At 40.1% G+C, this 21,047-nt stretch overlaps 1 protein-coding gene across 3 annotated transcripts in view; it reads right to left on the bottom strand.

Annotated features, from left to right (window-relative positions):
- Positions 1-223: 223 nt before the first annotated feature.
- The window catches only part of zgc:103755 (CAP-Gly domain-containing linker protein 4), a 44,114-nt gene continuing 23,290 nt past the window's right edge, over positions 224-21,047 (bottom strand). For 2 of the 3 annotated variants that reach the window (XM_020643123.3, XM_065966046.1), the window contains 9 exons: positions 20,001-20,136; positions 18,450-18,575; positions 12,523-12,618; positions 10,479-10,673; positions 10,201-10,335; positions 7,567-7,690; positions 3,468-3,532; positions 3,243-3,324; positions 224-2,920 (listed from right to left, as the gene is read on the bottom strand). In XM_020643123.3, the coding sequence (XP_020498779.1) occupies positions 2,545-2,920; positions 3,243-3,324; positions 3,468-3,532; positions 7,567-7,690; positions 10,201-10,335; positions 10,479-10,673; positions 12,523-12,618; positions 18,450-18,575; positions 20,001-20,136 (1,335 nt within the window). In that variant the 3' untranslated portion in view covers positions 224-2,544. The remainder of the gene's footprint in view (positions 2,921-3,242; positions 3,325-3,467; positions 3,533-7,566; positions 7,691-10,200; positions 10,336-10,478; positions 10,674-12,522; positions 12,619-18,449; positions 18,576-20,000; positions 20,137-21,047) is intronic. The other variant, XM_065966047.1, reaches the window with a different exon arrangement.

The following is a 21,047-nucleotide window of genomic DNA, read 5'->3' as shown; positions in this document are numbered from 1 at the left end:
GCGGCGAGATGAGCCCCAGAGGAATCAGATGCTAAAGTGAACAGACGTGTAACCATTTCAAAGTGCTTGTGCTATTTCATTTTCAGTCCCTGAAGACGACTCTCCTCTGCACTTTATGAACAGTCCAAAACAGTCAAGTAAAGCTCTTTTTTTTTATATATTTATACAACCGCACTCTGTAAAGGCACAGAGCCAAAGAAGAAACAGTCTCAAAGAAAAGAGGTCATTAGAATAGAATCTTTTATTCTTTTTGTCTTCCTCTTACAAATAACGGGTATTTTCCACAACATGTAAATGCATCATACCAAATCCCTCTCACACAGACACACGCAATCTTCAAATATGCATATCAGGAACTTCATTAAATAATAATAAAAAAAAAGGTCTATCATCTATTACCCACAAAAACACAGCGTCAAAAGACTTTCATTCCCATCAGTGGAATTTGAAATCACTCATGCTGTAATACGTTTGGGAATGCAGATACAGAAGAAATTGGGAGTTTATCTAAAACGGAAATTTAAAATGTGGAGCACTAACAGAAGTCAGAGATGGTATCAGAGATGGCCTCATTGCATCTTCAATAGAATATTTGACGCTTTTTTCAAATGTTTCCTGTTTTATGTGTTGATCCTGTGACAAACATTTTAGTCAACCTTGGGCTCCGACCAACCGCTGCTTTTCCATCACAGGGGGCCTGAGCAGACAGATCAATGAGCGGGGGCCATTGGAGATTCTACAGCTACTGTTGAGCCCTACACGCCCTAATTGGATGCTACATGAGTGTTTTACTGAATAGAGGGGTCTGTATTCCACATGCACAATCGATGGCTTGTTCTCCGCAGAGTTGTCCAGACGGCTCTAATCAAGACTCTGTCCCTGAAACTTTTGGATGATTGCTTATTTCCTGTGTCAAGCCGCTTTAATTAAAGCCTTAAAATACAAACTTTGCCACATCCACTGCTCTGACGTGTGATCTTCAACAGATGAAAGGATACAAAACGATCCTGAAAAGCTGTCCAGTCTGAATAACTGTCTGAATACATTTTTAACTTCAGGCTCAAATTCATGTTTTTTTTATTTTCAAAAGAAAATGTGTAATTACTGTGACAGCTCTGCTTGCTGTGCTGCTCAGTCAGAAGGAAACAGTTTTCTCATCCTGGCATGATTCTCAAAGTCAAAGATTCAACCTTTGATTTTTTTAAGTCATCATCTGGTGCAACTATATCAATGCCAGCTATTATTTCCTGCAGGCCATCAATTCGGATAAGAAAATACTTTACATGTGGACGGGTTGCATATTCCAAAGTAGGCGTTATAAAAGATGAATTCTCCTGTCACAACAATTACAGATTCATCACAGTTTGTGGTTTCCTGTTCACAGTCAGCTCTGTGAGTTGTGAACAAACCTATCAATCTCATTTTACTGGGATGCAAATAAACAGCAAGTTAGTCAAAAAAGTTCATCTTTATTGGATGAATGGCCAAAGAATATTTTTTGCCCGTAAACGTCATTTTAAGATTTCTGTTACACTGTGGAGTTGGATGGATGGTTCACTCGTTTCTGTCACCTGACTCATGCTGTGATCATTTTGTTTCAAAAAGAGCAGCTGAGATTCAACTTTTTTTTAAGCTTGTTACGAGTAGAGAAAAAAATCAAAGAAACACCAATCCTGCTTTTGATTTGTTAAACAGATACTGAAAGCTACTTTCAATAACTTTTGGATTATAAATCTAAATCACGATATCCCTATGGTTACTAACAATAACAGAACCAAAAGGGTAAATGGTAGATGGCCCTCAATGAGCGTAACAACGGTATAATGAAGTAAGAATATGGAAACTACTTCTGTCGGTGCATTTGTATCCTGACAGTTTTAATCATATATGTCATTCCCACAGAATTTAATGTATTGAACTGTTTTGACTTAAACTTCTAATTATCTGTAAGCCATGTGACCTTTGACCTTCTATCAGTCTCTTGTTTGAAAGTGCTCTGAATGAGTACACACACACACACGGAAACAAACACACACACACTTTTGGTTAGAGAGTCGGCTACATTACCACATAAATCTCCTGATAAAAATCTGAATTTAATTTCATCATAATCATCGTCTGTATGGAAATATTTTTCTCATGTGTGCACAACCATACCAGCCCATGTCTCTTATTCTAATCTATTGATGTCTTTTTAGTGCAATAAGATTTTAAGGTAGTGCAGTTTTTATTTTATTTTGTTCAGCATTTTCCCTTTGCATCCTGCCAAAACAAAATCTAATAGGAATTTGACTTCATTCTATAAAGTGCTTTTTTTTTGCCTCTCATATTTCCAAAGACATGATAGTTTAAATTTGAACCCTCATAAAGTGGTCTAATAACTAACTCACCCCCCCCCCCCCGGAAGAGCATGACTAACTGCATGAGTGAGAAAATTCTGAGCAAAAAGAACAACAAGTTTAAACGTAAGCTTTGAATAGACCATAAACAGAATTTCAAAACATTTCAAATCGTCATGGCAGCCCCACCCTGGTCCAACAGTCCTCAGCTGTTGTCATTAACCAGGTGTGACCCATTGATTCCACGGTAGGTGACACGGCTGGGACGGACCAGCACGCCGTGGCCCGCTCGACAGCTGAAGTAACGGCGGCCGCCCACAGAGCCGTCATTCTTGCCTTTCGGGTTTCGCAGCTCGAGACCGAGCCAAAGGCCCGGGGCAAAGTCCGCTGTGCCCAAGTAGCGGATGAACGCCATCTCGTTGGCACTGCTGAGCAGGACCTGCATGCCTACGTGGAGACAGACCTGTCCATCACACCCGGGTGAGGGACTGGACCCAGCTGTGCTCCGAGGAACACCGCCAACAACACCACCACTGCTGCTGAGGGTGTTCCAGCGGCGCCGGTGAGGGGTGGAGCGACTCCTTTTGTATAGTGAATGGTTGAAGCACAGGAAAAAATGCAGCAGAGAAAGATTTATGAGAAAAAGTATGCAGTGTGAGAGGATATCTCAAAGTAAGTGGGAGATTCATGGCAGCTTGCTGTTTGAGGGATTGATCTTCAATTCCTTGTTCTCTCTCATTAGAACCACAATCATGCATTGCCCATTTTAAAAAAAGGAACCTTTGCTGACTAATACCAGTGCTTCTTATTAGTATTGATTCTGCCACTGCTGCAGGGAATTAGGATGAAGCTGAAGCTCAGGGAGGGTGAAATGTGAGGGCTGGGTAGAAAAGAGAGGCACACCTGCTAACAGGACTTCTTCTTCTGCTCGACTCCTTCGGGTTGGCTATGGCCGACGACGTGCTGGAGCTGCGACGGATGGTCCCTGCACGACAATCACAAGTAGTCAAGTAGTCCCACGCCCGTTCTTGCATAATAAATTCTAAAAGCACTCGTATCATAATAATATGGAAATAAATGCAAAGACACGTCTCAAATGAAGCTCAAAGTTGAAGTCAGAAGTCATACCACCGAAAGGATGAGTGAGGCGTGAGGAGGAGAGCTCTGACAGGCAGTCCACAGATCCATGGATCCTGTGTGACAGAAACAAGGTGGTGTAATAAAGCTCTACTACCTTTCAAGGCTTTATATGTGATTTTTTGAACCAGTAGATGTCGCCCTTGAGCACCAGCATGAAACAAAAACAACTTGCGCTGCATTGTTGTGTTAGCATGCTAATGCTAGTGATCTTTATTCTGGTATCTTCACACTGCATGTAAATTTACCTGAAATGAGTCTGATCTAGAAACACAGTTAAGCAGTGAGTACAGTATGTTATTCTTCTTTTCTCTAGTCCCTCAATTAAACAACTTTTATACACGAGGGGAGGAGTCAGCCGGCCGTCCCAACGATGTAAACAAACTGAAGATAGGACTCTGAAAATTCTGAAAGCATCACAGACAGTGGGACTCGGGTGTTACACCCATTGTAGACAGTCATGACTCACAGAGTTATTTTCAGAGGATATACTTCATTTATATTATATTTAAGAGAGAAAAATCACATAGAAAGACTTTAAGGTTTCCTCGTTGAGTTTTCAACATGAGTCACACATTTATGCAAAAACTCCACTGTCCCACAGTTACTCTCAATCACACTTCAATTCTCATTATCCACACAGAAATGATCAGCACATATCCAGAACTTTTAGACGTCAAAACTCAAAGAGAGTTGACGAAGCGTGCCACTGACTCTGACCCCCCTCTTCTCACAGCAGCTACAAGGGAGAGAAAGTTGATTTTTTTGCTTCTAGCACAACAGTGACACTTTGATTATGATAACATTAGAGCTCTGAAAGCCATTAAGAGGGATGCTGCCAATGTCAACAAATGACGAAAAGATTAAAACATTTTTGCCCTGTTTTTTGGGTGATGTGAGTGGAAGGGAAAGGTAACAAAAGTAAGGACGATAGGAAGTGTACTTAGGAAAAAGATGTTTGCTTTCCTAATGGGTTGTCGTAGCTTGCTGACATGAAAAGAAAAGAGGAGAAAGTCGTTGCAGAATGGAGAGAATATGTGAGATTCTCCAATGGACTGAAGGAAACTATGCACTCAGTCAAGCACACTATGTTCACCATTAAGACAAAACAGAAGAGAAGGAAAGGACGTGAATAGGAAAGCATGAAAACACTCAGGTACCAACTCTCTAAAAAGCCGCTTTTATTTCAAAGATGTTGTAAACAGCTGTTTGAGAAAAAGAGGAGAAAAGGGGAGAGGGGAAAAGTTCCCCTGAAAGGTGAGACAGCACTGAGGTGAAGCAGCAGAGGAAGGTGAAGGAACTAATTACACCTTCCAACTAAATGTTTTAATTTAATCAGCAATTCCCTCAAACCTTGAGAGCCTCTCACCCTCTTAAATATACAAATCTTGTACTTGAGATGTTAACTGCTTTTTCTCTTTCACTCGGCTATGACACATATTAAACACTTGAGCCTAAGTGCTGTTAATGAGTCATCCAATAAAAAAAGGTAAATCGTTTTTTTTTCCACTTGCAGAAAACGTGATGTAGAAAACAAAAAGAGATTCGGCCAGTGACTTCAAATATGTTTGTCAGACAACTGTTTCCACATCCCCAGGACTAAAGGATGTGTATAATGAGCCACTTTGGTGCATCTGTTGATTCAATACTTAGCCTGCATAGTGTGCAAGCTCAATCAGATTTGCAGAAAGAAAAAAAGGCTTCTAATGGAATTTGTCCTCCAGATCCAACAGTGGGTGACACCACAGGCTGCAAAAATAAGCCAAGAATGTATTCAGATCTACCACAGCATGACACTACTTCTCATTTATCACCTTAATAAACAATTTCCTCTTGAATTCATGGTTTCAAGCCGTTTTAAAACAGCATTGTGGTTATTTTGTTAATCAAAGTCAAAGGTGGTGAGGAGGTTTTCATATTCTCCTCCTCGGTCTGAAGGAGACTCTCTGTGCTTGTCCCCCCTGTGCTTGCTCATGTTCCCCCTGGATACTCTGACTTCCTCGCACAGTCTGAACACTCTAAATGGTGACTAAATTGCCCGCAGGTGTGAATCGGTTGTCTCTCTCTATTAGTCAGCCCTGAGATCGTCCAGCCGTCTGTCAGGGGTATACCTCACCTCTTGACTAATGTCAGCTGGGATCAGCTTCAGCCTTCCTGCAACACCCAGAAAAGATAAACAGAACAGATAAAGGATGGATGGATTATGATCCCAGAACTGATAAGCAGGGGGATTCTCTGTGACAAAGCGTCCTCTCTTTGATAACACGTTTAGAGCCAGGAACCTAAAGAAAAATGCATTCAGCTGTACTACAAATCCCCCTGATGACTCAGCTTGTTATCTCTCTAGTAAGTTTAGTAGTCTAGTAAGACAATTTAAGCACCCTCTCTTTCATGTTAAAGCCTGGCTCACACTGTGTGATTTTTCCCTGATTGTATAGAAGTCGGGGTGGTATGTCAGCTCACACTGTACGACTGAATCGTTTACGACGCCCGGCCAGACCTTGAGATTGACGTGCTCACACTGTACGACCCGATTGTCGGGCACGGCCGGAGAGCTCACACTGTACGAGTGAAATCGGGATGGAGCGTTGACAATTGTTAATAAAGTTTCATTTGAAAAAAACAAAGAACGACGGCTGGTGAAGGAGAAGGAAGTGCTGTTGTAGGATATAGAAAAGTTGTTACAATCGTAGATATATGGATACAAGTTTCAGAAAAGTGACGCACTGATGATCTGGTTGCCATGACTACATTCCTCCCTTGTCTCTCGTTATTATATTGCAGTCACACACAACTTCTGCCGGACCCTTTCATAAATTAATCGTCAAGATTTTAAATTCTTAATATCAAACATGTTTGAAATAAATCGGGGAGTCCCTGACGATCACCGGGCAGATCGGGTGAGATATGTAAGATAATCTGAACAGATAATCGGGTCTGAGCAGCCTGGAGTCGGGAGAGACCCTGAGATTGTCAGGAAGGAAGAATGGGAGCTCAAATCAGCCCGATTATCCTGCAGTGTGGGCCAGGCTTCACCCCTGCTTACTCTCCAGCCTCAGCCTTTTGTCCAAATATGGTTACTACTGGTTTCAAAATACCAGGATTCAGACCAAATTCAAAAAGCAGCAGGTTTGAAAACTTTTGTTCACAAAGCAATGGGTGATGCAAACTGCCTGCCTCTTGTATGCAGTCTGTGGTTTGTACGATACACTTTGTTGCCCCCTTGTGTAAATATGTTGTGGACTCAAAGCGCTTCACACATTCAGTTACCTCCACATGTGAGAGAACAGGACCAGAGAAGTGGTAAAATAGAAATGTGGTGGAGAAACCACCAAACTTCCAGTGTCATTAGGTCTGATTCATTCTCCTGCATAGAAACGCATGATGAGGATGAGAGTGTTGCTTCCTTCAGGGAGGAAGCTGTAGTTTTATCAGCCATGTGTGGTGCTTAAGTGAACACATCACATTACACATCATAGTGTGTTATCTTTTTATTCCTTTAACTGGACACAGAATTTGTTTTTCTGAATCTTCACTTGAACAGTCAGAGTTTGTGCGGGTGGGACTGAATTTCAAACACAATGAAAGAAATCTGGCTGTCTTATGACTTTGTACTTTTAGTTACTATGCTTAAGTATATTTTAACAAAAGATACTTTTGACACTTAAGTAGATTTATAATTAGCTACTTTAACACTCAGTTTTTTTCTTTAGGGTGACTTTTACTTTAGCCAAGGAACTTTCAAGTGAGAAATGTCACCTCTATTAATCTAACCATACCACACATCCCAGTTTATCATTACCTGTAATCCATATTGAAGGCAGTGATGACTGCACAGGTTCATAACTTGGTGCCATATTAAGGGAGGAGCCCTTAAAAGGCTCCAGGTTTGAAAACTGGGACTCTCTTTAATCACAAGTACGGACAAGGATTGTTTTCCCATTGAGCGCAAAAATCAAAAGTGTCAACACACACAAACGACACGGTCATAGGAGCTCATCAGTGTGAGTCCACAGTATTGATGGGCGCAATGAAACACCACCGCAGGGTTTTCAGGGCGTTTTGTCAAATTCTTTTTTTCTGCACTTACCTTTGAACACGAGACGGTGGAGCAAAGATGCCATGTTTTGGTGGGCAGCTGAAGTACCTCACTCCTCCCACTGATCCATCATTCTTACCACTTGGTTTGTCCAATTTAATGCCCAGCCAGAGCCCTGCACAGACAGACCGACAGATTGGCTTTGATGTAGTTCATAAAAACGACAGTATGGGGGTCGTTTAAAGTGTAACATTTGAAGTTAGTCTCTACATGTGAACAATGATGTTCCCTTTGATTGCATTGTGTTTTTTTTAAGTGTGTTTATAATATCTATAACTGAAACACTTAAGACCTAAAATGAATCAATTTGTTAGGAGTATAACTAGACTGCAACAGAATCAATAGTTTTTAATAATAATGCAAAAAGGAGTCAATTTACTGTGAAATGTTGAGAAGGAAAAGCTGCTTTTGGTATATAGAGCTGCAGAGCTCGGTGCACTGAGGCTGAGATTACAGAGCATTGCTCAAAGTATCAAAGGAAAGTTAATACAGAAATCCCTTCAAACATGATCCTCAATAGTGTGAGATACGTTAGAACTTATTCATACATGACTGAAGCCTGAAAGGACTGCTGCCTAAATATTAATGAATAATGTGAGCTGTTTCTCGGTTTTCAAATGGCTTTAGCTCTGCAGCAGCTTCTTCATATCTTATTTTCTAGTATCTGCTGTTTAACTTAACATCTGATGCTGCAATTACATGTGAATGAATTTATAATACAGATCATGCCAGTTGAAAAAGAGGACTTTTATTGACTTATACATGGAGCTATAAGAGTATTGAACATGAGATTGAACAATTATGCCGACTGTTTCCTGGAGAGTCGTGGGTTTAACTGGCATAGTAATTGTTAAGCAATATTCTGTATTAAGAGAGATAAAGGATTGCCCGTCCATAAGCCTGATCGTTTTCCCATTTCTTTAAAGTGAACTTATTTAGCATGTATGCAAAAGGAAAAATAATTAAACTGATTTTAAAAGTATGCCCGCGAGGTCTAGCTGACTAATGTAAAAGGCAAATAGATTCACTGTACATTAATATTCTGTTCATGCTGCAGACGGGGACTCCGATGTATTCTATTTATTTATTTTCTAATCAAAAGATTAAAAATGTTTATTTTTTACTCTGTAATGACAACAAGGCCACGATTACCTCAGCTGCACAACTCTTCACTTGTTTTCTGAAGGCAACATTTCAAACAACTGATTAACATATGCATGTTCTGAAAGCAGCAAAGGAAGGACAGCCATCATTTATTCACAGTGATTTTAAATATTTAATATGGGCTTTGAAGGCTTTTTAAAGTATTTTCCCAAACTCAAGGTGCCGAATACTTAATAATAACCGAGCAGAACCCTTTTCAGGGTACAACTTCAACAAAGTCTGGTCCTCTCGGAGCATCGTTTGTTTTAAACTAACTGAACCCTAACTGTCTAAGATTTGATACATTTGCTGCAGAATGATAAACAAATGTCAAATCATTCATATAGTGAAGTGTGAAACCTCTCAGTGGGGAATCTTTTCAGTCACAGAGTGCTTACTGAAATTATTATTTTGTGTCCTGTTGAGGTCTTTGTTTTTGTTCTGAAAAAAATAACTGTTACCATAAAGCTTTGAAACTCCACAACAATGTTATTTGTGAGAAACTGACTTTCAGAGAGCTTTAAATCTACACATCATTCACATTTAAATAATCACATTCATCCTGAGTCAGTCAGGATTGTTGTTTGCTGATACAAAAACTAGACCTCAAAGGTTTTTGTGCTAAAGAGGATGCAAAGCATTAAAAGGGATACTTCACCTGTTGAAACATGAATCTGTATTGACATTGGGTCATATATGTAGTAGAAATGTGAAATACATTTTGAAGTTGGCGCCTTCTTGGCCGAGAAAAGGCAGAAAGTGTCTTTTTGGCTCATGTGGATGAAAGACACCAAATCCCAGAATGCACAGCACTGCAGGCCACTCCCACTAAGGTCCTCTAGTTACAGAAATATTTACTTCAACACATACGGTCGTTTCCTCAACTGATTCAGAGATTTCTTCCAGAAGGAATTGGTATCTTGGAAATTCCTGGCTGGTCTTGTTTCTCGGCTGCTGCAGCCAGTGGCGGCACTGGTGGCCAGCGGCGGCAGCAGCCGAGAAACAAGACCAGCCTGTCGGCAGCAGCCGTCTTGCGGCTATATTTATATTTTTTCGCCATTATCAGCTTTCTCCATAGAACCTGTTAGCATAGCTTTCACGCAATATGGCGGACGTTAAGTTTCAATTCTGGGCGTGAGTTCCCACCCACTGATCTGTGATTGGTCTGTAGCTTCAGTGGTTGAAAATATGAGGAAGTAGCGTTGTAGTTTCACCCCGCTAACCCCAACAGCTTCCACTAGAAGCTCCTTATCAGACTCAGAAATACAAAGATTTCCCATCTCAGGGGAAAATGAGGGTGGGATGCACGACCATTCAAAAATACTACCAGGTTTCTAATGATACAAAGATTAATGCAAATGGGTGAAGTATCCCTTTAACCCAATAAAGAGTGGATCAATGGAGGAATTGTGCTCTCTGTTCTCTGTTTTAAGTTTCAAACCTAAAATATTTACAGGGTGAATTTCAGATTGAATGACTGACCTGGAGCAAAGCTGGTCTGCCCATAAAATTGGACAACACCAGTCCTCTGACCAACCACCAGCACCCTCTCCCCGACGTGCATCTCAGGGCCCCCACACACAGAGCTGTTAGCTGAGGGGGTTTGGCTTCCTACACCTGAAAGAGAAGAACCAAGAGTGTTCAATAAATGACTTTGATAATTACTGCACTCAATTTGATTCACATCATAATGATGCTGTATAAAAACATCTCCATTCAGTCACACTAGAGTTCTTATGATATAGAATAGTATGAACGACCTGCAGCAGGAAGTGCAGTGGTATCAGGAGTAGAGTGCAGGCCCGTTGAGGGTGTGGTCTTGTGACCCGGGGAAACGCGCTCTCTTCGCTGCCGGGCAGGATGCCGTTGCCTCGGCAGGGGACGAGGTCGTGGGCCTGGCGGAGGCCGAGAGTCCAGTGAAGAGGATGAAGAGGACAGGGAGCGAGAGAGAACACCTGTGATGACCGAGACAGAGACATTAGTAACACAGCGAGTTCAAGAAAGAGTGAGAGGTTCATTAATAAAACATTCTTTTCATAACACACATCAGCTTTATACTCTAAAACATGCATCCTGCTGTATCTCAGCTCCAATGGAACATTAGTGGCAATGGTTGTTATCTATTGTGCTTTTTTTTTAAATCACACAGCACAACCCTGAGTGCTTTCTCTCTTAATACTGAACACAACAATCCATCCGTCCAGGCTGATAGGAGGGACTAAATCCACTCAGAAGGAACAGAATTGAAAAATGAAAGACTGAGCTTCATTATTTTGAGTGTGACAGCGTCTACAGCACTCAGATCCAAACAATTACCACACTTCTTCTACAGAAATCAGTGTCACATGGTTTTTAAGGCGGCACAAATCAAGAGAGCTCAATCCTCCACAGTTGGATCTCAGTAACAGGACCACAAACTAAGGGGTCAAAATACGTATCCCTTCCCAACTTGACAGAAAGAGATTTCACTCTTAAGAGAGTATTTAAATCTACATCTAAACAACACAACTTCAGAAGGTCAACACTTTTTTTTTTAATTACAGTTTTTTTGCCTCAACTGTTTATAGGTTCTTGTTTAAATGTCACATATATTTTTATCCCTGCACGGGTTATGTACATTTCTTGTAGAAGTCTATTTTTAATTGCACAATTTAAGTTTGATTCATCTAGGGGTATTCTTTAAATCTTTTTTTCAGGTTAATATATATGTATGGGAGGGGGGGGGGGGGGGCGTCTGTTTTGTGGTTAATTTGTAACAAATGTTTCATGTCATGTACGTCTTTGTAACCTGCTACTGGATGCTTTGAATTTCCCTCGGGATCAATAAAGTATCTATTTCTCTATTTGAGCCTCATTAAGGTTTTTACCTTTTTACAGACCTTCACAGGACATAAGTTCATTAAATCCCAAACTCTAAGACTAACTGATTAATTCTGAGCCGAAGCATTTTAAGAGAAATTCAGCTACAAATAAATTGGAACTCCCTTCAGTAATCTCCCAAAAACAACTACTCAACATTTTGCTAAAGTTGTTTCTTGAAGTCAGTTTAAGATAACTGGAATCCAACATTTGACAGCAATGTGCAGAAATAACAGAACAAGCATTTCTGTTGGAGCTCATGAATCAGTGAACTGTCCCTTTAAGCAGTTATCTGTAAACACGGGACAGGATATCGTAGAAGAGAACTGGTTCCTGTTTGAAGTAAGAGTGTTTAACCTTTTACAACCGAACAGGCTTCAGCTATATTCAGGAAAACAGTTTTTAGGGGGGGGGGGGGGGGCATGTTAGCTGAAATGTTCAAAGCCACAAGTTATCATATCAATTCAGCTTTTATTTATCTCTAGACATAACATCAATCTGGTCATACACAGGACCCTTAATCCCACTTCATTCTCAAGTTTTAATTCAGGCTTGTAAACAATGACAACAAGATGGAAAAAGTGTTGGCCCAGATCTCCAAAAGAGTCTCTGACATACATTACTTTTTATATTTTATTTTGTAATAAACGAGGGAAACGCTTCTTTATCAGATAAATATGCATACTCAGGTTGTTCTAACATATTTCTATAAGAAATAAATCCCTGTTGTTCCCGTCAAACTGAGCACATGAGCAGATGGATTGTGATGTCGGATTTAGTTATTAAGATGCACTAATTATCAGAGACAGGGGGTAACGGGGGGGTTCAGTGAGTCAAACTAAAACTTGAATCATTTCAGTTTTAACAGATTTGTGCAGACTCACTCCCACACCCTGCTCTCTGACAGACAGTACATGTAAGCCCACTCAGCTGTTAGTCTGATACCTGTCTTTGTCACTGAGGCGTCTCCCTCTGAACCCTGACTGGGACCAGGTGGACTCTGGTGATTTTCAAGGGGTTTATGGACAGATGGAGATAAACCTTTCCACCCACACACAGACAAAAGACATGGTGACTACTTCCAAACACAAAGTCAATACGTTCTCAGGTCAGCAGATTTTGTTTTAACATGACAAACTTCTACCATCAATCAGGGCTGCTCAATTCTGGCAAAAAATCGTTATCACAATAATTTTTCATTGATATTGAGATCATGAATATTGAACACGATGACTCGTTCATTTTACAGGATCATTTGCATTTATGAAACTGAAACACTCTGAACACTTTAAACAAACAAATTAAAATACACAAGTGAAAAATAATAACAAAAAACAACATATTATTTACTATGTCTGTGAGATAGTTGTGATGGACTCTTAAGGCCAAAAATAACATGTGCAAAATGAGCCCAACAGCTCAGTGATGGTTTAAATTGAAACTCGATTAATTGCCCACTCCTACCATCAACTCATACACTAAATGAAGGGGGCGGCAGTAGCTCAGTGTGTAAGGACTTGAGTTGGGAAGCTGGAGAGGTGCCAGAGCAATTCCCGAGTACTACCGAGGTGTACTTGGGCAAGGCACCAAACCCCCAACTGCTCTGGTGCGCTCCCTGTGTAGCCGTGTGTAGCAGCCCCACTCTGACATCTCTCCACTCATGCATGTCCACAGGTCCTGTTTGTGCGTGTGAGCAGCATGTCTCTCAATAACAGAGTGTAAAAACAGAATTTCCCTCATGGATTAATAAAGTATTTCAAAATCAATATAAATTAAATAAACAACGTTTTTGATTGTGGTAACTGAATATGATTAAAAGAGGTGATATTCATGTCTATAAAACACACAGAAAAAGCAGTTTATGAAGTTCATGAATTTTGTCAGAATAGGCAGAATATCAATGAAGGAAACTGAAAAGACACACAGCGTGTTAAGAGTAGAAGAGGTAAAAGTTAAAGGCAGAGGGAGTGAAGCTCCACACTGAAGATAAAACAAGCAGAGGAGAGAAGAAATGCAAATAAGGGACAGTGTGACATTGTCGAGTAGCAGCGAAACCAAAAATACTTAGGGGCAATTTTTCTTGATTGAACTAAGACTCTTTAACTCAGACGCACAATAAAAACAGTGAAATATGCTGAGACAAGCAGTAACACCTACACAACAGCCCCAATGACAGTGAACACACAAGAACAAGAGGACTTGAAAAGAAGCCTCTGTACTGACTCAAACATCATGAGAAACAAGACTTCCTGTTTTTCTTTAACTACTTTATATCTCCAAACACAATGTGCTTGATATACCACTTGTTGATGGTAATTATACATCAGTGGAATAACGTGACAGCCGGTTCAATTCACAGACCACTGGCTACGGCTCTCTGACGTGCTCTGACCGGACCTGACACACTGAGACTATTATTTCTTTTGGACTATTTTTATTTTATTTTTGACCCAGAAAGACTCATTTTTGTTTTTTGAACTTAACATTAAGGGCCTGAAAAAGGATCATTTTTTGTTGATTGTTTTGTTTTACCACTAGAAGAGAGAGAGACTGAAAATATTTTGTTTTGATCAGAGTTGCTGGTGATATATTTTTGTGTTGTGGGGTTTTTCTGTTTTCTTTTACCTAATACAAGAATGAGTGAACAAGTGAACTTGTGTGGCAGTTTTCATTTTCATTCTTATTATTTATTTATAAGGTGGTTTAGTTTAATACTTTTACATCCTTTGTGTTGTTTTTTTTTAATCAAATAAGTGTGGTGACTTTAAATAACAAACGAAACAACTTTTGCCAGGGACAACCTGGCTGGCAGACCCAGAAAACAAACAAAAATTAAATTAAAGTCTTGCCAACTAACACCGTCACAATAGGCCTTTTAGATTCTGGCCTTTAGTAGCTCATTTAATAGTCATCTAATGTATATAAACACAAATTTAAGGAAGAAAAAAAACAATGATATCCACTTCTGATTCCATTCAATCAGAAATCTGTCACATAAACCATCTCACATTACTCCAAACTCATTCATATTTAACCCAAGTTCTAAAACATCCTAAATCAGCGTAGTATTGATTGCCATTTCAGCTCACATTTGGAAAGAGCTGTGAAATGTTTCCCTCAGAGACAGAGAGTTGTGGTCTCCTCTTTTGAACTCCAAAGAGAAGACCACATTTCAACTCAGAATACCAAACATTTTTGTCACTTGACCTTTAGCTAGCAGGGACCTCCCGGCTCCATTTATCGCTTCCACAGGCTGACTTTGGCTTCAAGTGACACACTGCAGCACAGACGGGTGCTTTATGAAATCAAGCGGTGTTGCTTTGTGAGAGCTGTCTATGTTTCCTGCTGCCCTTTGAGGCCTGAGCTACAGTTGATGCAGTCTAATAGGGGCCACTCTGCTGTGTCTGTCCCTCCTGGTTAGCAAGACAAGACATTTCCACAATGACTCGTCCAATCTTTAGATACACACGAGCGAGGGATGTGTGCGGCTGACCCAGTGGGAAGCTAAAACACATGGTGGCTCTCTCCGAGGTTGGGCAGTAAAAGGCTGACAAAGGCCCTTAAAATTATTTGGTCATAAATTAGTCTGGTTCCTGGGTTGTGTGGAGGTGGTGGCACGCACACCCTCACACACATTGCATGCCACACATAACACCCTCACATACCCCTTGTGATGAATGGCTGCCAAGCTATTCAGCCTGTCTATGCCCTGGTTATTAAACCCAGCTTAATTGGACTATCAATCACCAAATTCCACAGGCCACTCTGAGGTTCACTATTCCAGTCACGTCCACATCAATTGGCCTTCAAAACATCTGAATATTACACTGACACAATGCAGCGCTGAACACTAGAGGGCGCTAAAACCACCAAGTCAACAAAGACAAGAAGTCCTGAGAGGTCTGGATGGTATATCCCACCAACATTAGTGAGGACCTGAGGATATGGACATCCAACGACTATGAGGGGAAAGTCTGATCAGCGCTCTAATTGATGCAAATGCTGTAAAGTACTGACTCAGCACTTTGCTTTTCAAAAGCATTCGAGGAAGACAAATATGAAAGCCAAGATGTGATAAATCCTGCCAGGCAGTGACATGACTCATACTCACTAGAAAAGTTCAGAAAGCCATCAGCTTGAGTCGTGACTCACCTGATGGCCACCATGGAGTTTATGAAAAGGATGAGGGCCAATTGTGTCAGCAGCATAACTGTCGGTACAGGAATTCATTGTTGGTATCATTAATGGCTGTGTTCCCATAAGAGCTACAGATGAGTGTTGTTTAGCAGCAAGAGACACTAAAGGGGGGGGGGGGGTACCTGATGCAACTGTATGAGACACAAAAGGGGCGTGGCAAAGTGTGAAGCGACGTAGTTAAAGTATTGTGGCTGCATGAAAGCTGCAGATATCCGTGAGCCGAGTTGGGCGGATGTGAGGATGTGTTCATTCTGCATCAGAACATAACCAGCATGAAAGAGAAAAATAAACAGTCAGAAAAGAAAGTTAGAAAATAAAAATGCAACCTTCTTCCTAATGATTCCCCCTCTCTTCTCTTGGTGGCTTATTGGCCACTGCTCGCGTACTTTCTTCGCAGCCTTTGGTTAAAAATCTAAATTGAAGGTCTTGTTTTGTAAATCCCTTCAGTATTGCAGATGCTATAAAATCAATGATTCATGGACAGACATGGGGTCAATAAAGTATCAGTGCTTTGGTTAACCCTAATCCATTTATACAAGACATGTTTCTTGGTTTATCAGATCAAGACTTTTGAAGACTATAGCAGGCAATTTTTAAGTTTTGCTTTTCAGCATCTTCTCTGGGTAGCTCTTTATGATGAGGATTAACCCTTAAAAAAAGACTGGGGATGCCGTAATTATATCCAATTAACTAACAAGGATATGTTTATGTAATAGAGAACAAACCATATGATGTATTTTTGTAGGCCAACCCTGAATTAGCATCTCCATGGGGTCTAATGAGATTTTTTTCATTGGATTTTGGATCATTGCAGAAAATAATCTCTGTGGCAAACACACGTTTCTGAAGCGTAGGCGTTTTGTTCAGCAGGATAATCTTTACAGATGAACACCATTTTTATGATGTTTGAAGAGTTAATGCGGCTGACAGAAGTAAAAAGCTAACGTTATGCTAAAGCTAACTACACCACAGTCCGATGATTGTGACATCACTAGCGTTATGCTTCAGAGGACCTCCAATAAACTAATCCACGTAGTTTAATAAATAGTTTACTAACATAATATTCACCTTAACCTAAAGATTAAACCTACAGGAGACATCTCAGACTAGTGAGATTGTTCTCGCCCTCTGTGTCCAGCGTGATGACGTTTAATGTCCCCGACAACCACTGTAGTCACATTTAGCCACTTGTTAGCATCCACCTTTTTAAAGACGAGTAAAAACTTCAAAATTCATAAGTGGGGGTATTACCTAACGTAGTTTATGTGGTCTAACAAAACACCAACATCTCTTCAGCTTGTGTTAACCACAGACCTTATTTCAGGCGTCTAACCACAAACCCATTCAAAATCCCCGTTGACTTTTAGACGTTAGACCCCATGGCGCTCAAATGCTAACTTACTTCAGGGTTTTAGGACTCATTCCTGTGGCGCTCTATTTCAAAGTAATGTAACAAACAGGATATGTTTACTGTTGACACTGTAAAGGCCCCGGGCTGAGTTATGAGACAATATGTGAAGATGACATCGTTCTTGTCTCTCTTTTGAAACAAAGGCCACCTCTTTGACTTTGTGACGTCATGCAGGGGAAACAAACTCCAGTGTGCTTCACAAGCCGAGATGACCTTCTCTCACCATAAACACATTTAGTTTGAGCAACCAGAAAGTACAAATGACATTAAGGAGATATCAGGAGGACTGGATTGGCAATTTCTGAGATTCCCCAGAATGGTTCTGTGTTTATTGCTTTCAGGGGAGTTTATGTCTCACCGTGTCCTCCGTACTTACATATAGATGAGAATAATCAGTCCAAGCTTAACCCCCTGATGATTCACACTGAGCTGTCTTTTAGGAATTAAAAAGACTTTTGCAATAACATATCTAACTGTAGACAATGACGACATGGCAGAAAGACATTGGTGGTTGAGGATCTTAACAAGAATCACAGTGGATGTTGCTTTAATCCAGTTAGCAGATAAATGGGGAAGTATTACCACAAACACTACATTCCCAAGGTGATGAAAATATGGACAACTGTTTGTCCTTTGGACGCTCCTACGCCGAGCTTATGTCCCAAAACCCCTCAAGAGAGTGCACGTAAAGAATGATTTTTCAAACTTAATGACAATATTAAAGTGTCATTTATCAAAATAATATTATTACTCCAGCTTTTTGTCTTTCTGAAAGTCTGTTTCGGTGTGTCCTGTGAAATATAAGTGTAATAACATATCCACTGGTCTCCTCCAGGGGACTGAACATGACATTACCTGTGACATGAGGCAGCATTTGCCCCTTTCACATCTTTTTGCAACCATGTCAATAGAAGTTCACACATTTTCACTTTCACCGTCTTTCTAAATTATGTCATCACTCGATAATTTGAAGTTGTTTTTTTTTTTATTAACAGTACTTCGTGCGACAACTCCTCAGGCAAACTTGTCTGCACTTGTGATCCTCATAATGACCTGATAGAACCTGAGCACAGCTTCAAGGATACAGAGACAGAGAGCCAGACGGAGCATGAACGACATCCAAAGCTTTCTCAAACTGTTTTTAAGCATCTTGTTTAAAGTATAATTTTCACATATTGATAGAATATCAAAGACAACAAGGGATATTTTATAAAACAGTCATGTAAGGAAGTGTGATGAGCTGTGAGCTGAGCAGGTTCTTTACCTGTGTTTATCTTGGAGGTGATGCGGGACAGGTCAATGCGACGTGGGGGACGTACTGGTGTCTTTGTGATGCTGGATTTATGTCTTTCCAAAGGTTTGCTTATCTTAGAGAGTGGGGCAAAGATGCCTGGAAAAAAACAAGAATTAAACAATTAACACCATTCACAGTTTATAGATCATATCAGATTGAGACTCACTGAACTTATGCTGTTCATCTTTAGACATCACTGCTTTCCAACAATTTAATAAACCTTATTTAAGTAACAGAAGACGCCCATCTAGAATATGGATGAAGTCTAACCAAAACTCAACACAATCAACAAAATTAGGTTCTTAAATCGAAAGTCTATTTCAAGTCAGAGACACACAGCGGAGATGGATCATGATGACAAAATACAGATTCAGTGATTCAGTCTAACCAAAGGAAAGAGTCTTACATCATTCAGAGACAGCTGAGGTAAAGAGAGAGAAATGTACTACATCTTACATGTTTGGCAGAAATAATATCATCACAGTGGATTACTTTAAGAAATGTGTTTTAGATGGACATGGACAAACAACAGACTTTAATATATTTATAATACTGAACATTACAATCAAATAATAAAATATGCTTTTGCGCAGCAAATTGTATGACGTCATCAAATAGAAGCATGTTGTGGAGGAATGATGAAAAGAGGCTGGAGAGGAGCGATAATCATAACTGAAAGAGGAGATGAACAGTATGCCTGCTTGAGGGTCTCTATGGGCTAAGCCTAAAGCCATTTAACTTCCATGAGCATTGGATTTTATGTTTTGACAATTTGTGCACTACAAGAGCACAAAATTGTTGGAAGATAACAAAGTTTTTCATACATTTAACCTCTTAATTTTGCACAAAATTGATGCATCATACTTTAAAATGTCCAAATTTTTCTCCTGGGGGTGCATGCCCCCGGACCCCCCTAGAGGGTTCTGTTACCCCCCACCATAGTCTCATGAAATCCTGTGGGAAACACTGCAGAACTATGTACTTTACTTAGCTACAGAATGTGTGACGATGTGTTACAAACTGAGGAACAGATAATCAAACAGTATCACTGAGTGGGACTAAAAAATGATCTGAACACAGTCTATTGAACATGTGGAGCACAACCACATAAAGTCATATCGGTGTACATTTGGCAGATTTTAACAAAAAGCTGCCCAAGCATTTGATGAATTAGCATTTAACGACTTGATCTATTGGTGTTTTGCTAAATGTCTAACCATTCCATTTTTTATGCTTTGGCAGAATTGTTTTTGACATATTCTTGCCAATAAACCCTTTGAGTTGAATTAGATTTTAGGTTAAAAGGGTAAATACACAACAGAAAAAGATGCGTTGTACAAACTCATTTAGAATCATTCAACTCGATGACAATTTGTAACTTGGACAAATCTAATCTTCCGTTAGATTAGACACCAGTGAACATCTGATTGGACCAATTAAGTCCCATCAAGTCCATTCTTGTTTGAAGTAATTGATGAAACATTCGGGTGCGTCTGTGTGTTCAGCTGTTGCTTGACCTACCATGTTTCAGTCGACAGGTGAAATACTGAACGCCTGCCACTGAGCCGTCGTTCTTCCCTTCTGCTTTGTCGAGCTCCACTCCAGCCCAGAGGCCTCCGGAGAAGTCTGTGCTGCCACAGAACCGCAGGGTGCCAACCTGTTTACAGACAATTACATACCGCAGAGAGTCAAAACAACACTGTGTGAAAAACAAATCAGAATAAAATCAAGACATGCAGCGAAATGAAATGTCCAGCCATGGAGCAGTTTGTGAAATCATTACATCTTCATGCCATGTGTTATGTCAAGGGCAGAACCCCCTACCAGGCACTCGATAACATTTTGATGCAGCGATGTTCGCTAAAACACCTGAGGAAGAAAAACGATTAAAAGGGATAATGGAGATCAAAGCATGAGAGACTGCGTCAAAAAGGGCAGAAAGATAATGAGAATTCTGATTAGTCAATCTCTACAACTCACAGCTCTCTGAATCTCTTCTCAGTGTGGCACAAAAAAAAATCTATTAATGGCCGATTCCTTCAGACCAAATGTCCAACAGGGCAGGAATGAGTATTATCTACATGTCTCTGTGTGCATCTACATATGTTTAAGTTTGTTCGTATGGTCAAACAGCAAGGGCACAGAGCCGACTGCAGCCTCAAAAATCACACCAACCTCACATCAATGCTTGACTTTCATCTCATTTAAATGTATTTTGTTTGTATCTTTGCTTATGTTTTTGCTATTTTGTCCGTTTTATTTATTTTTATTTAATTTTTTGTGTAAAAAAGAAGCTGAGGACCGCTAAAGGTTTGATCCTAAAATCGCCCCTGGTCACAGCTATTGACAGTGTGATGTCGGCTCTCTGTCAGCTGGTTGGAAATTAATCCAGAGTGTCAGTAAAACACTGTGAGTCGATATACATTTAGAAAAACAATACTAAAAAACTCATCTTATTTTTTCCTTGATAACAAGTAATTTCCGGTTGTTTTGTCAAGATCTCAACTTCTTTGTCTTGTACCTCGGGTTGCAAATGTGTAAAACAAACTTAAAAAAATAAAAAATAAA

Source organism: Labrus bergylta, chromosome 18 (assembly GCF_963930695.1).
Source record: "Labrus bergylta chromosome 18, fLabBer1.1, whole genome shotgun sequence".
In the NCBI taxonomy this organism is placed as follows: Eukaryota; Metazoa; Chordata; class Actinopteri; order Labriformes; family Labridae; genus Labrus; species Labrus bergylta.
The sequence above is the reverse complement of the archived record's forward strand: the minus strand, read 5'-3'. Positions and strand labels throughout refer to the sequence as shown.